At 32.6% G+C, this 14,575-nt stretch overlaps 1 protein-coding gene across 1 annotated transcript in view; it reads right to left on the bottom strand.

The window, feature by feature from the left end:
* Positions 1 to 14,575, bottom strand: part of LOC125066440 — a 73,245-nt gene that overhangs the window by 40,881 nt on the left and 17,789 nt on the right. Inside the window, exon 2 of the mRNA XM_047674510.1 lies at positions 7,163 to 7,280. Coding sequence (XP_047530466.1) covers positions 7,163 to 7,217 — 55 coding nt within the window. The 5' untranslated portion in view covers positions 7,218 to 7,280. The remainder of the gene's footprint in view (positions 1 to 7,162; positions 7,281 to 14,575) is intronic.

Raw genomic sequence — 14,575 nt, 5'->3', positions numbered from 1 at the left:
TTAAACTGGGGCATTACTAAAATTTTTTAAAAAAAAATTGACTTCGTTTGTATCAGTAAGGAGTGAATCTCAATAAATTAAGTAATCTTAATATTATTATGTAAACTTATTTATGTAATGTTTCTAAGCATTTAAACATAACGTAATTTTAACGTTTTTGTCAATTTTAACTGTCATCCGTAAAATGATTTATATATGGGTCGATGTCAGTATGAGGTTACCTTTATGTGAAAAGAAATAAGTATGAATAATTATATATATCAGCAATTATGGACGGGACTCTTAATGGCCGTAGTCCACGATGCTGGTTAAAGACGTCTTCGGAAACTCGGAAGTGTGTATCGTGAGATCATTTAGGATTTTTTGCATTGCAGTCCAATAGTCTCCGACTCTCGCTACTTCTTAACAATTTATATTTATTATTTAAGTATACGTTATTATAAATTAAGCTAAACGTTAAAATAGTACAATGGCAATGGAATTTGTCACGCAAACTGAATTCCATCCGGGTGAAGTTACAAATTCAATTTACTTTGATTTTATACAGAGGTAAAGTTTGTATGTTTTGATGTGGGATCTTAGAAACTACTTTGAAAAATTCTCTTAACAATAGTTAAACTAGAACTTAGTACAGCTTTAATATGGCGCTCTATTTAAGAACAATAATAATAAGAAAAAAAGTCGCTAAAAGAAATATTCATGTGTTATTATGAGCAAGCATGTCAATAAACGAGCGGTTAGCGTGGATACTGTCTATTCCGACATCGGCAGTAACTAGGCGATTATTTTAGTTTCGAGACAAACAGGCGCGCCTGCTTTATTTTCGTTAAGGCTAATTTTAAGAAGAATACGGTAAGCAAAATTAAGTTTATAAATATAACTTATATATATATTATGTATTTTAATAAATGATTTGTTGTTTTGTTTTAATTGTTTATAGGTTGTTGCTTATATAATGTGCTGTCAATGTCAAATTTTTTAACAAGAGATTATTATTGTGAACACCGATCAATCTCTTTCATGTCTTCTCTATCCTACGTGACATTGGTGAAATAATCTGTTTTTACAACTAAAAGCCATTAAACTAAGGATTGAATTGAATTATTATAAACAAAAGTTAAATGCTAGCCCAGATTTGAAACCGTAGGATTCAGTTAAGATTCCCATTTTGTATTCACTGAGCCAGACAATTCTCATCATCTTATTAAAACCTTATAAAAGTTAATGAAGGTCTTAGTTCGTATTATAAAAAAAAAAAAACAAGTTAAAAAATATGCAGATCTAATGTTTTTATTAATTATTGTTTTCGCACTGATGACATTCGTGGCGCATTTTAAAAACTTTCGAATTTCGAATTCGAATTTAAAAAGGCTGAATCCTCAATTAGGAAAAAGCATAAATATTCAACAGGACTATATAAATAAAGTAAGTTGGGGCCATTTATTCCGATACACCGAGACGCTGCGCACAGACTGGAAAAGTTAGGAGGAAACGGGATTTCCTAATGCGATTTTAATTCTTTCTTCTCGCGACGAAGAGGGTAATTTTAATAATATAAATAAAAAGACAACTTATATTTAATCCAAATAAAAACTGAAGAACTATCAAGCTGAATTTATTTACACTGTGTTTGAAATACACGGGAATATAAGCGAGAAGCGATGTTCATTAAAATTTTCGGATTTCTATTTTTAATTTATTAATTGCTGTATATTTAGCTTAAATTTGGTGAAGTCTCGCTCTCGGTTCTGCGAATAGGTGAAACGGGTAATAAGAAATGCTTTTTTATTTAACTAGAATAATTTTAAACCAATAAGTTGTATACAACGCGTATATATAGTTAACATCTTATTGACTGAATAAAGTATTAAGTTGCAAGCAAAATGTTATTTGTATGGTAATATTGTTTGTAAGTTTTAACATATAGACGCTAGAAAATAACGATGACGTTGAAATGTTTATTCAGTACTATAATGAATGGTTTCGCCGGATTCGAAGCTGAGACAATTAAAATGTAACTACTAAATGAACTGAAGTTCTTTATGATGTTTTGTTTTGACTTGTTAGAATGTACCTGTATCAAAAATTGGCGAACATTACAATACATATTTTATTTATTTAAATGCTTTATTGACCATAAAGTTAATGGGACAAAAGGCGGACTTAATGCCTGAAGGCATTCTCTGCCAGTCAACCTTTAGGTTACTACCCAGACATATATATAATACGTGTTAATATTCCTCTCGCCAAAAGAATTTAGACCAATGCAGATTTCATCACGATATTTTTTCTAATGCCGAGCACGAGATAATTACAAATACAAATTAAGCAAATGATATTTCAATGGTGTTTGCCTGGTTTTTAACCCACCATCATCAGTTATCTCAATGAATGTGGGTTGCCTTCGAACATTGGACTATCTCGGATCCTTTATATTTGGACATATCGTTACATAGTTTATGAGATTTTTTATCATACGATACATTATTTTTGATATTACAAAAAATTTAAAGCAATTGTATTAACATGCGTGTGAATGTTATGTGTGCTTAATATAATACGGAACACTGACTTTATAAAAACAAGCATTCATTTTTCTTGACTTTGTTCATTTTCTATTTAAATATGTCTGAAAGTAGATATCTAAATTGGTAAATTGAAACCGCAATTTTTATTTTTATTCGGGGAAAATCCTCGAAGTAACTTTTTCCTGTAAATTAATCCACCTCGCAAAACGGAGTGTCTTATAAGTTTAAAGCTATCTGTCTGTTTTTGGCACCGTAGTTTCTAAACAAAGCGATGGATGTTTTTTTTTATTTGTATTGCGACGGTTCATAGCCGTTCGATAAAAGTATTTTCAACTGTTTAATGATCGAAAAATATTTATTATTTAAGTTAACACAATTTTTTTGAATGACAGTTCAAATACACAAGGTATTTGAATGGAATAATATGATTTGATTTACGATCTAAATCTTGAACCTTATGCCTAATTATAATGAAAATGTTTTTTTTTTTTGGTATTTCATAACTAGAAATGTATTTCTTGTAAAACTACTGTCTACTATCTAATGTAAAATTCAATAAATAGGTCCTTTTTTTTTTTTTTTGTTTAACGAGGAGGAAATGCATTTACGCATGCCGCCCGGTCGGGGGACCGGGACGGGTATGTGGGACTCAACCGGGAACTAATGCCCCGTGCCAGGGCACGCTAGTGCTAATGCCCTGTCCTACCCACTAAAACCATCCTCGGGTTTCCACCATGCCGCCGAGTGGTGAGGCCACGGGATCGCCAAGGGCATGCAACCGCGACCCCACCAGCGGCAGCCGCCCTAAGGCGGCTGAATATTCATGGAAAGCGCGCCTAGTGCGCGCCTTCCCCCTCATCCTCCACGTAAGAATGTAGCGAACTCCCCCGAGTTCGCCACTGGAGGCTGGGCGTCAACGAAGCTGACGCCCTGCGGCGGATAAGATGGTAGGCTCCGCCGCTGACCGCCGGTGTAAAACACCTGGGAGGCTCGAGTAGCGAGCCCTCCCACTCCCTCCTAGCCAACGAGGCCACTCACATGGTCCGCCCTGACGCCGATCAGGGACGTACCAGGAGCAGCCCCGCCGCATCCCTCCCGCCAGTCTTAGCCGTGGCCGACGAGCAAGCTCAAGCCGGCCCCGTTGCCCAGGGTACACCACGAGGAGGTGACTGACATGTACCCCCAATAAATAGGTCCTATTCTAGAGGATGGATTAATTTTTTAGACGCATTTAAATGTGATGTCTGTGGGAGAGAATAAATAACAATATTATTAATAAAAATACTATTATGATTTTGGTAATATTTTATACAACACATCAAAATATTTTCAGACATTCAAATATTTCAATGCTACGCAATAATTCAGGTGTGCTAAAAGCTACTGAAACACGTACTATTATTGAGTATTGGACTGAGATTGAAGATCGTCTGATGTCGTATGCGTGCTGAATAATAATAATATTATTCAGCATTATCGTGTCATTTATAAAGCTACAGAAGTCTCCTATACACGTGCAATTGAATAATTTGTATTTTAGGTAAGTAAGGTCTTTCAAAAACTAACATTTTGCAGGAGTTCGAGCGCACACCCAGTTTACTCTGAAAACGTATGGCGCTGTGATGCAAGTTATAGGAGGTGACTGGAGCCGATCGGGGCGCGCCTGAAATGCTAACGATGTTATTTCTACACCGCTATTTGTATATAGACAATGAAATAATTTGAAATTAGAAGTAAGAATAAAACCGTTATAATTAATATGACTATGGTGATAAAAATATTAAAAAAAAAATGCGATAACAGCAAAGTATGCAATGAGACGTTTCTTGAGTAAAGTAGAGATTGTTTTGCAAGCGAACAAAATAAATTGCATAATGTTTTTGTTGGTTCGTTATATTTTCTTTTGTTTAAAAATAATTTAATCTTAATCATTTCTAATTCGTTAACGGGAACCATTCTGTCATCATAATCGGATATTTGGGAAGAAATGGCTAAAATAAAGACGCATTAAAAAGAAGCCTTCGATGCTGTCCGACTTACAAAAATTAAACAGAAGCCTCCGATGCCGTCCAACTTACCACATTATGGCACCAATAATATACCTTCGCTATAATATTTTCATGGGCTTAAATATATGGCTTAAATAAATGGCCCAAAAATAGCAAATATTTTTGGGAAGCATGTCATTTTATAATTTTTTTTTAATCAAATTAATCTCCCCCTTTATTTATTTCCGAGAAACATAGTGTGAATGGGTAGCTTTGCGAAGAGGTGTAAGAGTCATGTGGGTACGGTAGTGGATTATGTCGTTCAATTTAGCAATAACTGATTCTGAATATTTGTAACTTTAATTGAAAAATGTTTCAATTATGCCAGTTCCGGAGTTCATGATATTTAATATAGAGGAAATGGGTTTATTTACACCCAAAAGCGGTGAATTATGATATTCTACTAGACTCAATATCAAAAATAATCACTGTTAAATTATTATTTTATGATTATGGTTTTATTTTAGTTGTGAAATTTCGTTTGTAATTCTGTAAACAAATACATATATCCTATTTTTTTTTGTTTTTTATAGGTTCCACAATTATAAGATCGAATCATGAAGATAGGATACCTACTTAGCTTGGAATACACAATACAATTATTTCGTTGATTTTATATACAATCACTACCCTGATTTGTAGCGACAACCAATATTGACATTAAAACCTAATAATTTAAAACTATTTCCATGATTTCAAATATGCTTGTTTAAGAAGACCACAGTCTAAACTTAGTTAAATTGATTTGATCTTGGAAACATGTTAAAATAAAATTTCTTTACTAATTACAAAATAGAGATTAATTAATTATTTTCAAATTATCTAATCAAGCAGCGATTTTAATTAGAAACGTATTTGCTTATCGTAAGCGGGTGTTTAGTCAAACATATATTTATCTCTTTCTGACATGCTTGATTTGACATTCGAGAGAGGAAGACATACTGTTATTTAACTAATCACTACCTAAACAATATTTAAAGTTACAGTATTAATATTAAAGTGCAAAAATATACTAAATTACGGTTTCTAGACCTAAGACACAAAAGTCAGACAATCAATATCAATTTATTCCGGATATTGGCCCATTTGCTTATGGAATGTAGCTTAAAACTACCTCTAAAATAAATAATTATCTGTTAGAGTACTTAAACAAAGAGAGATCACTTTATGTTGGAAACATTAAGCAATCTGGAATGCGGCGTCAATATAAAATATGAATAGATATCAGAGTGCTGTGTTAATATGATTCATATGTTACATCGGTCCTAAAATGTTCTGAATATTTTTTCTGAAAAAGTGTTTATTCGTTCGTTTCTAAAAAAGTGTTTTCTGAAAATGTTCTGAAAAAGTTTCATGTTACTAATCGAAGTCCACTCAATAATAATGGTTACATAAGTGCAAAATCGCGTATATACCCTTATATACGTCTTAACAGTAAATACCTATGATACGATCAAGAGTCAAACTGACATCAAGTTAAATCCGTTTCCATTATTACGTTACGGTGTACTGACATTAATTAAACAAATGTATCGAAGTAAAATTGTGTACATTGATTCATAGCTAGAAATGATTTCAATAGTTTATTTTATGTAACCGGATATTACGCAGAACTATTAAAGCTATTTCAGTTCAATTCGAATTTTACGAAGTAATTTTAATTAAGAATGCGTGAAGTAATCCGCAGTCAACATATATGTTGGTTGGTTGGTTGTGTGTTTGACATTAATGGAATTCGACATAGTTTGTCCGAATGGAATGAAGTTTGTTCATTTGTGTATTTTTTGATGATGATGGTTCGCTATTACTGCAACTCGATAGACAACACAACAATTTCTCTACAGTCAGTTAGTATACATTTGAGCACGGGGAATATTTTAGAGCAAGAGCAAGGTATATTAATAAAAAAGTAGCTTTTTCACTCACTTTAAATGAAGACTGAACGTCACGATATTTGTATTTTTAAATTGGTCATATAATATAATATTATTAAATTTTTTTTTTTTATTATACAGGCTGGTAGACGGTCTGTTGGGCTACCGGACGGTAAGTGGTCATCACAATTGCCACTGGCGCTGTAAAATTATGGACCATTCATTATATTACCAAAGCGCCAACGACCTTGGAAACTATGTCTCTTGTGCGTGGTTCAGACCACGCACAAGAGACATACTGGCTCACTCTTCCTTCAAACCGTAACTCAATAATATCAAGTATTGCCGTTTGGCGGTCGAATATGTAATGAGAGATGGCGGGTACCTACCAGGACGGACTTGCACAAAGCCCTACCTGCACCAGGTAATTGCATTATACGTAATTCAATTACGTGCAAATTTTACTATACATTACTAAAAGTATTTAAAACGGGATATGTACCATGTTTTTGATTTATATTGTGTGGAGCTCGATATTTCGACATTATCTACGAATATCTTGTTCACAAGAAACTAATTAAAAAACATGGTGAATATCCCGTTTTAAATACTTGCAATAATAAAAATAACCATGTTAATTTAAAATTTTAGTATACACTATAAGTGTGTATTGTTTGCTGGAGATCGTAATACGAATAAATTAATATTTTACCTTTGCAGAGCAGCATGACGATGGAGATGAAAGCTTGCACGTGTCCCGAAGCCATGCCTTAATGCTCTCGCCACCGACGTAGCGCCGATCCTCCGCAAGACAGTTCATCTGACGACCCCTGAAAATGGAATAAGATTATATTATTTAACTAATATAATATTTTAAAACGGTAATATTAGGTTTTTCGTATGTCGTGTTCCCCTACACACTAATGATCAAAATCTAAAAAACTTTTTGCTGGTAGAAAACTGTATTATTACTGAAATATATATTTTAAAATAAATTATTAATATTTTTTATATAGCGCCCGTGCGAAGCCAGGGCGGGTCGCTGGTATTAAATAATTAATTAAATTAAGTATATACCGCTGATTATAGTATAAATAATCTTAATTTAATTAATATGGTATATTATTAATAGATACACACATATGGGTTTAGCTTGTCTTCCATACAATGATACACTCTATATAGCGTTTCACCCACCCTCAGTAACGACATATTAAATAATAAAAAGTTCTTTTTTAGTTGCCAAAATTAGTAAAAACTGTGCAGATGTGTACGTTTCTTTGGTTGCTTTAGTTTACAAATTGTGACTGCTTGCACGCATAAAGTAACTCTGTAAGCAGCAAAATTATTAAAAAAGTACTTTTTTATCACCAAGATGCCTCAATATCGCACCGTTATGTATAAGTAAAAAAATACAACAAAATTACTGCTGCAGCAAAAGACGTAAGACAAAAATAACAGCTTGTACGCAATAGCGTTCAAATAAGAATTGTTTTATTTAATTACTCACACTAGTCTGAAATAAACTTTTTCTTTTTCTAATACAGATTTTTCTTCTCTCCATTTAACGACAACTCTCTATACCGTCCAAATAAATACATTCCCTTGAGTGTCGTTATATAGAGTTTACACTGTATATATAATATATGTATGTACATAATAAAAAAGACTGACTCCACATTTCAATTCACTTAGTGTTAGAAGGTTATGTAAATTTGAAAAAAAAATTGTAGCCTGTAAATGTCCGAATGCTGGGCTAAGGCCTCATCTTCTTTTTGAGGAGAAGGTTTGGAGCTTATTCCATCACGCTGCTCCAATGCGGGTCGGTGGAACTGACAGTCAGAATATCATTGAAATTAGACACTTGTAGGTTTCCTCACGATGTTTCCCTTTAACGCCGAGCACGAGATGAACTTGTGTTCAATTATTAATTATTAAGCATATGAAAATTACTGCTTGCCTGAGTTTGAACCCGCAATCATCGGTTAAGATCAGCGCATGCATGCACCACAGGGGAATTTCGATTCTAAGTTTGACAAAACCATCGAGAAATAGCAAAAATATTTTGTTCTGGATTTAATCGTAAAAGTTTCTTGACAAGGTTTGTAATATTAAAAAATACTTGTATCACACACAGGGCATGAACACTATCTCGCCGTGTAAGTGGGCGACTGCAGTAATCCACTCGATAAATTGGTATTGTTGTTTCTCGCTGAAATTTAGTACTGTGTTCTGTACGCATTTTCATTTTGTGAATATTTTCTTTGTTTCCCGTTGAACTTAAAGACTTAAGTTTTTCGTTTAGGTTTGCCTCTAAACTTCGAGTGAAGTCGCAAGCTTGTAATAAAATAACAAGGTAGCTCAGTTTTTCTTCGGAGTTTCTGAGAGTCTGTGTAGTTTTAGAGATAAGGATATGCCCAATTGTTGTCAATTTGATTTAATTTAAATAATATTAAATTATGATATTAGTACAATAAACGTGTATACTATATAACTGTTTCAATATGCTTTTGAGTATTTATTAACTACACTAACGAAATCTGAAATCTACCAACAAAACATAAAATAGTTCAAGTGTTCGTGATCGAGTCACTTAGATATACGTACCAGAATTCATCTGTTTACATGCAATAGAGTAAGAGAAAGGTAAGTTTGACAAATACACAGATACACGAGAGAGATATTATAAAGTATTCGTTTTTTCATGGAATGTCCGAAGTCCAAAAAAATAACGAAAGTGCCGTAACAAAAAAATCAGTTTTTCCACAGTTTGAGTAAATATTTCTAAAACACTATTACGTCTGACTTTTAATTGAAACAAGTATTGTCTCCAATTTAAAAAAATGATAGTGATAAATCGTTTCTTAGTCCTCATCTGCTGTGCAAAATTAATGCTGGTAGAGTCACCGAATCCAATCGTTGTGCTCTAACAGTTAAGTAATCAGTCAGTTAAGAGTTTTACGAAGCAAGTACTGCTTTAATTAAACGTGTTATATTTGTTATGTATAATAACGTCCTAAGTTTCTTATAAAGTGCGATCATGAAGTACTTTTAGAAAGATTAATAGCTGTAAGTTTTAATTACTTTTATGTACATAATAGATTATCAGTCGACATACAAATTCAACATATAATTAATTAACATAAGAATTGATAACATTAGTGATAAGTGCTTAAATATATATACAAATATGTATTATAAAATTAAATCTTGACTGCGTGGAATGGTGCCAGGAAATGCTGCTATAATTAACAGTTATAACTTTTTTTTTATATTTCACTACAAAAACATAAGTAAATCTTTGTTATATTCTATATAAATACAGAATATATTAAAGCACTTTTACTGATTTCCCACATAGTACGGATTCGTGTCTTCGAGGTTAGGGATAAAAATGTAACCTATGTCCTTCCTTGTGGTTCAAATTCGGTGTAGTGGTTTGGCCGTGAAAGCGGAACAGACAGTCAGACAGACAGATATAAATACATACAGACAGACAGATTTATTTTCGCATTATAATATAAGTATAGAAAAAGTGGATATATTTTTTTATTATTAACCGTTATTAAAAAAAAAACCAGGAATACTATATTTTACATAATAAATGAGTTTTAAAACAAGTAAAGAATTCGATTTGATATATTTTAATATTTTTTGTTAGAGGGTCTACCCTTTGTTGGGAGGCAAATAATATTTACCTTTACGGTAAATTTCTAAGGCGTAGAGCAGTAACCATAAAAGTGAAATAGCAAAGTGTATGAATCAGACGCGTGTATATTCGTATAATTCAAAAGCGGGGTTTAAGTTATACGAACCATAGCTAGTAAAAGAGTTTATGATCCGTTTAATATAATAACATTAAGCTTATATTCAAAACTAATATAAGTAAAAAAATGAGCATTTAAAATATGTGAAACATTTATGTGTATCCATTTTTAAAATTATCTTATAATCGACTAACACCGAAAATCTTACTTGAGTTTGATTTTTATTAATTATAAAAGAGATAAAACATTTGAAAATATATTACTATCTCTTTCTATTTCTGCAAACATAACCTTATGTCTAAATGCTTATTATTGTTGAGACCAATTGTTCGAATCTGTAAAGATTTACTTCGTATCTCATTCGTGAAATGTTGACAATCGACTTACGCGTACGCCATTATGATACGCATAACTTATATTTTTTAATTTTATTATAGTCAATGTCACATTCTGACATTTCACGCTCGTTTTCTGCGGTGAGATTCGAGTTTCTTGTTACAGAATAGACCTACTACTACTATTTTACATGAACAAATTGAAACTTAACATAGAACACGATTAAATGTCAGAATGTGATATGTTACTTTAATAATAATAATTTACATTTTATGAATACATGCATTAAAATATCGCATAACCGTAAATAATCTTTCGACATTTCACGAGTGTTATATTGACATGTATTAGTGAGTTCTCACAGAATAACTCCGCTTTAATGAATCTTGGCATTATATTTCTTAGGTCAAGTCGTATTTACGCAAAACTACTAATAACATTATACCCTGTACAAGATTTTGACAGATGTAAATTTTTCTGATCGACATAACTTTGCAATGACGAACATATTATTTTCTGAATTTAATGATTTTAACAATTGTAAAAATATTTAAAAAAATACATATAATACAAAAGTTCCTAAAGATGCAAGCTTTATCCGAAAATTTTAAGACTTTTTCTATTAAATATTATTGCTTCAAAGTAAAATTTAAATAGAAACACTGAAAATAATATACGCTTGTACAATGTTACATCGGTCGGACGGTAGGGACGCGAATAGCAGGCAGTAACTGCTACAAATATCGATTACAAAAGTCGTTATTAAAGATCATTGTTGAGTTATTGTTACGAACGGGGGTCCTTTTGGTTGGAGTCTCTTTGGCTGGTTTAACCCTTTTTAGAAAAATAAGTTAAAAATAATTGAATTCTAATTTCAATTATGCATTCCATCGTTCCATCGACTGTTATATATGTTATATTTTCCGTTTCTCATCACTAGCCCGTCTGTCAAAAAGATCAAGCTAACTTGAACAGGGTATAAAATATAACTTTCATATAATGGTATGTGTCTGCATAGTCTGAGAAAAAATGAATTAATTTGAAATAACAAATATTTTTAAAAGTCACAGTAACCAAGTTTTGTTAAAGGCGTGTATATGCGCCTAGTGGCATTATATAAGGTCATAGATTCCGAAGTTCTGGGTTCGAACCATGTCGGTCTGATAAAAAGTTATAGGGTTTTTTTGCCGATAAATTCTTAGTAATAGTCCGGAGTCTGAAAATTGTGGATCGATTTATCGATAGACGATCGATATTACTTCCGATGTAACTTTTAGAAGAATATCGATTTATATGAAATTCGAAACCAAATTGAACAATAATCCGTTTACAATTTACATATAATCATAATTGAATACTTGGCTTCGTTCGGGTGGTCCATCACAAAAGTGCGCTGATGCGTGATGAATGCGTATAAAAATAAATTATATTTTACTACACCAGTGACCGGTAACGCCTCGCGGTTTTTTCTCTAAACATTGCATCCGTGTGTCGGCTTACGACGACACTATCATCATTAAATTTACGCTTTTGACCGAAATAATATCACAAATACAATGGCAATAAGTGGTAAAAAAACTCAAATGTCAAAATCAAATCATTATAGGTACGGGTCATTGACCGCTACCGGTAGTTTACTTAAATTGATCAAATTGATTTAATTAAACGGGAATATATCCTCAAGCGATATATGATAGGAATGTATGTCATACATTAGAAATTAAACTACTTTCTCTTAAGCACGAGAAAGGATAAAACAATACGTAAAAAATCTGTAAACGCAGTACGGTGCGTCGTCATATTGAAAAATGTTAAATAAACAAGGTGCAGACAGGAACATTTATATTAATAAATAATAAGTCGACTCACAGGGTGGTACATAAATCCATCGTGCTGTCGGCCGTCACAATACTAATATATTAAGACAAATGTTATTGCAAGTAATGTTATTTTTAGACCGTGCTCCGAAACACAAAACGGCAACATGGACGCCCTCTATCACAGACGTATTAATTAAGGGTAAAATTTCATTGTAATGATATAACCACAGAGAGGTCGAAAACAATACACATTTAAATTTTTTTTTAATAAAAGTGAATTTAGCGAACGAACCATTACATAATGAACTAGTGATCGTTCATACTGTAAGCTGTACTTCGTCGGTGATGTTTACAATAAATATATAAATTTATTTTTATCGGTATTGGACCGTGTATCACAGATATTTTTACTATTTTTCATACCTCATTAATAAACTTTTGTAATTTTATCAATACAGAATAATACATATTTTTTTACCCATTGATGGCTTATCAAGCTATCACCCTGCTCGTCGGGAGATTATTCGAGCATGCTACTCCAACACAAATTTTTGATACAAATGAGGCAGAATTTCATCTAACTCAAGTAAGTCTACTTTCGATATTTTACTTTACCGCCATGAACGAAATGAGTTATAAACACAAATTAGGTATACGAAAACTCAGTAGCGATCTGCGTTTAAGACGCGTTCTAGCCACTGAGCCATCACGGCAGCTTAAATGAAGCGCATGGGAGTGTAAAAATGTCTGGCGAAGTAATTATTTGTCATAAGGGTGCGCGTATAATGTGGCGTAACATATGGCCGCGGCTGCTAGAATTAACAGCTATGGTACGTTCGGTCAATATGGCACTGTCACACGATACAAACTACTTTTAAATTAGCTGCAAGGACCACCATGCGTAATGCCTTGTTCTTTTATTTTTACCCATAATTGGGCTAAACGAAAAAGCATGAATTTGAATACTAAATAAAAAATAAAATGAAATAACGTTCTAAGGCTAAATTAAATATATTGCCTACGAATTTTTTCTTGGTTATTTCAGAGCGCAAGTTCAACAAATTTAGGATGTGAAAAATCATTGAAAATAAAAAGATGTATCCTTAGATTAATTATTAATAGATCTAGATAGAGTGTCGCATTACAAAAGAACTAAAGTAAAACGAACCAACTCTATTATCTTGGTGCGTGACAGCTAAGCTTGACATACACCAAACGTCATACTACTTTACAAGTGTGCGTGGACTTACTGGCCAACTATTGTCCGCTATTTTTTTGGACCCGTTCTGCGCTTTTAGATTATTTATATCTGCTTTTAGATGATAATTTTAAAAATGAAAGAGTTAACTATAATGTAACTCTTCTATTCATAACTCTAAAATTATTAAAGATATTATATATTATCCTAATTACTAAACAAACTAAGTGTAAAGGTTCATAGAGCAGGAAGTCGATTACTAAATAAACCGACATTTAAGTCGAGAACCAATTCAGGACTGTCATCAACTCTAACCAGAATGATGAATGAACTAGCTATCCGTCCGACTTCACACTGGTGGAATAAAACTCTAAATAAATCTGTTTTATTATAACTTAAGTGGAAATTTATTAAGTCGCGTCTCCGAAAGAACGTGTTACTTTCATTGCTCGAACGTTTAAACCACATGTAGCCTTCAAGAGTTTTTCGCACTCCTGGCTCCGATCTGAGGATTGGTATATTTTAAAAATATAGATAAGCTTATTATCTTATAAAAGTCATTAGCACGTCTTATTTTGGAATATGAGTCTCTTATATGGAACCCGCAATACAATACTTTACGTCAGTGAAATTGAAAAGATCCAACGGAATTTTCCAAGTTTCTATTCGCAAGATATAAATACTATAAAGTAAATCTTATTTCCATCGAACAACGTCGCATGGAGGGAGACCAAATTCTCGTATAAATTATTTAATCATGTGATCGATTCACCATTTCTTTTGAATAGCTTGAACTTCAGATGTACTAGTCATTCGTCGTGCTGTAAATCCACTTTTAATGTGCCCCTTACGAGATCAAAATACGCCTAAAACCATTGTATACATCAATCATGTGACTTATATTTTATACATTTTATAGATAACAAAAAAAAGAACAAATTATAGTACCTTTTAATGACAGTAACAGCCTGTAAATTTCCCATTGCTGGGCTAAGCCCTCGTCT

The sequence above is a fragment of the Vanessa atalanta genome, chromosome 9 (assembly GCF_905147765.1).
Source record: "Vanessa atalanta chromosome 9, ilVanAtal1.2, whole genome shotgun sequence".
NCBI classification, from domain to species: domain Eukaryota; kingdom Metazoa; phylum Arthropoda; class Insecta; order Lepidoptera; family Nymphalidae; genus Vanessa; species Vanessa atalanta.
Note: the sequence above shows the minus strand (reverse complement) of the source record. Positions and strands in the feature narration are given on the sequence as shown.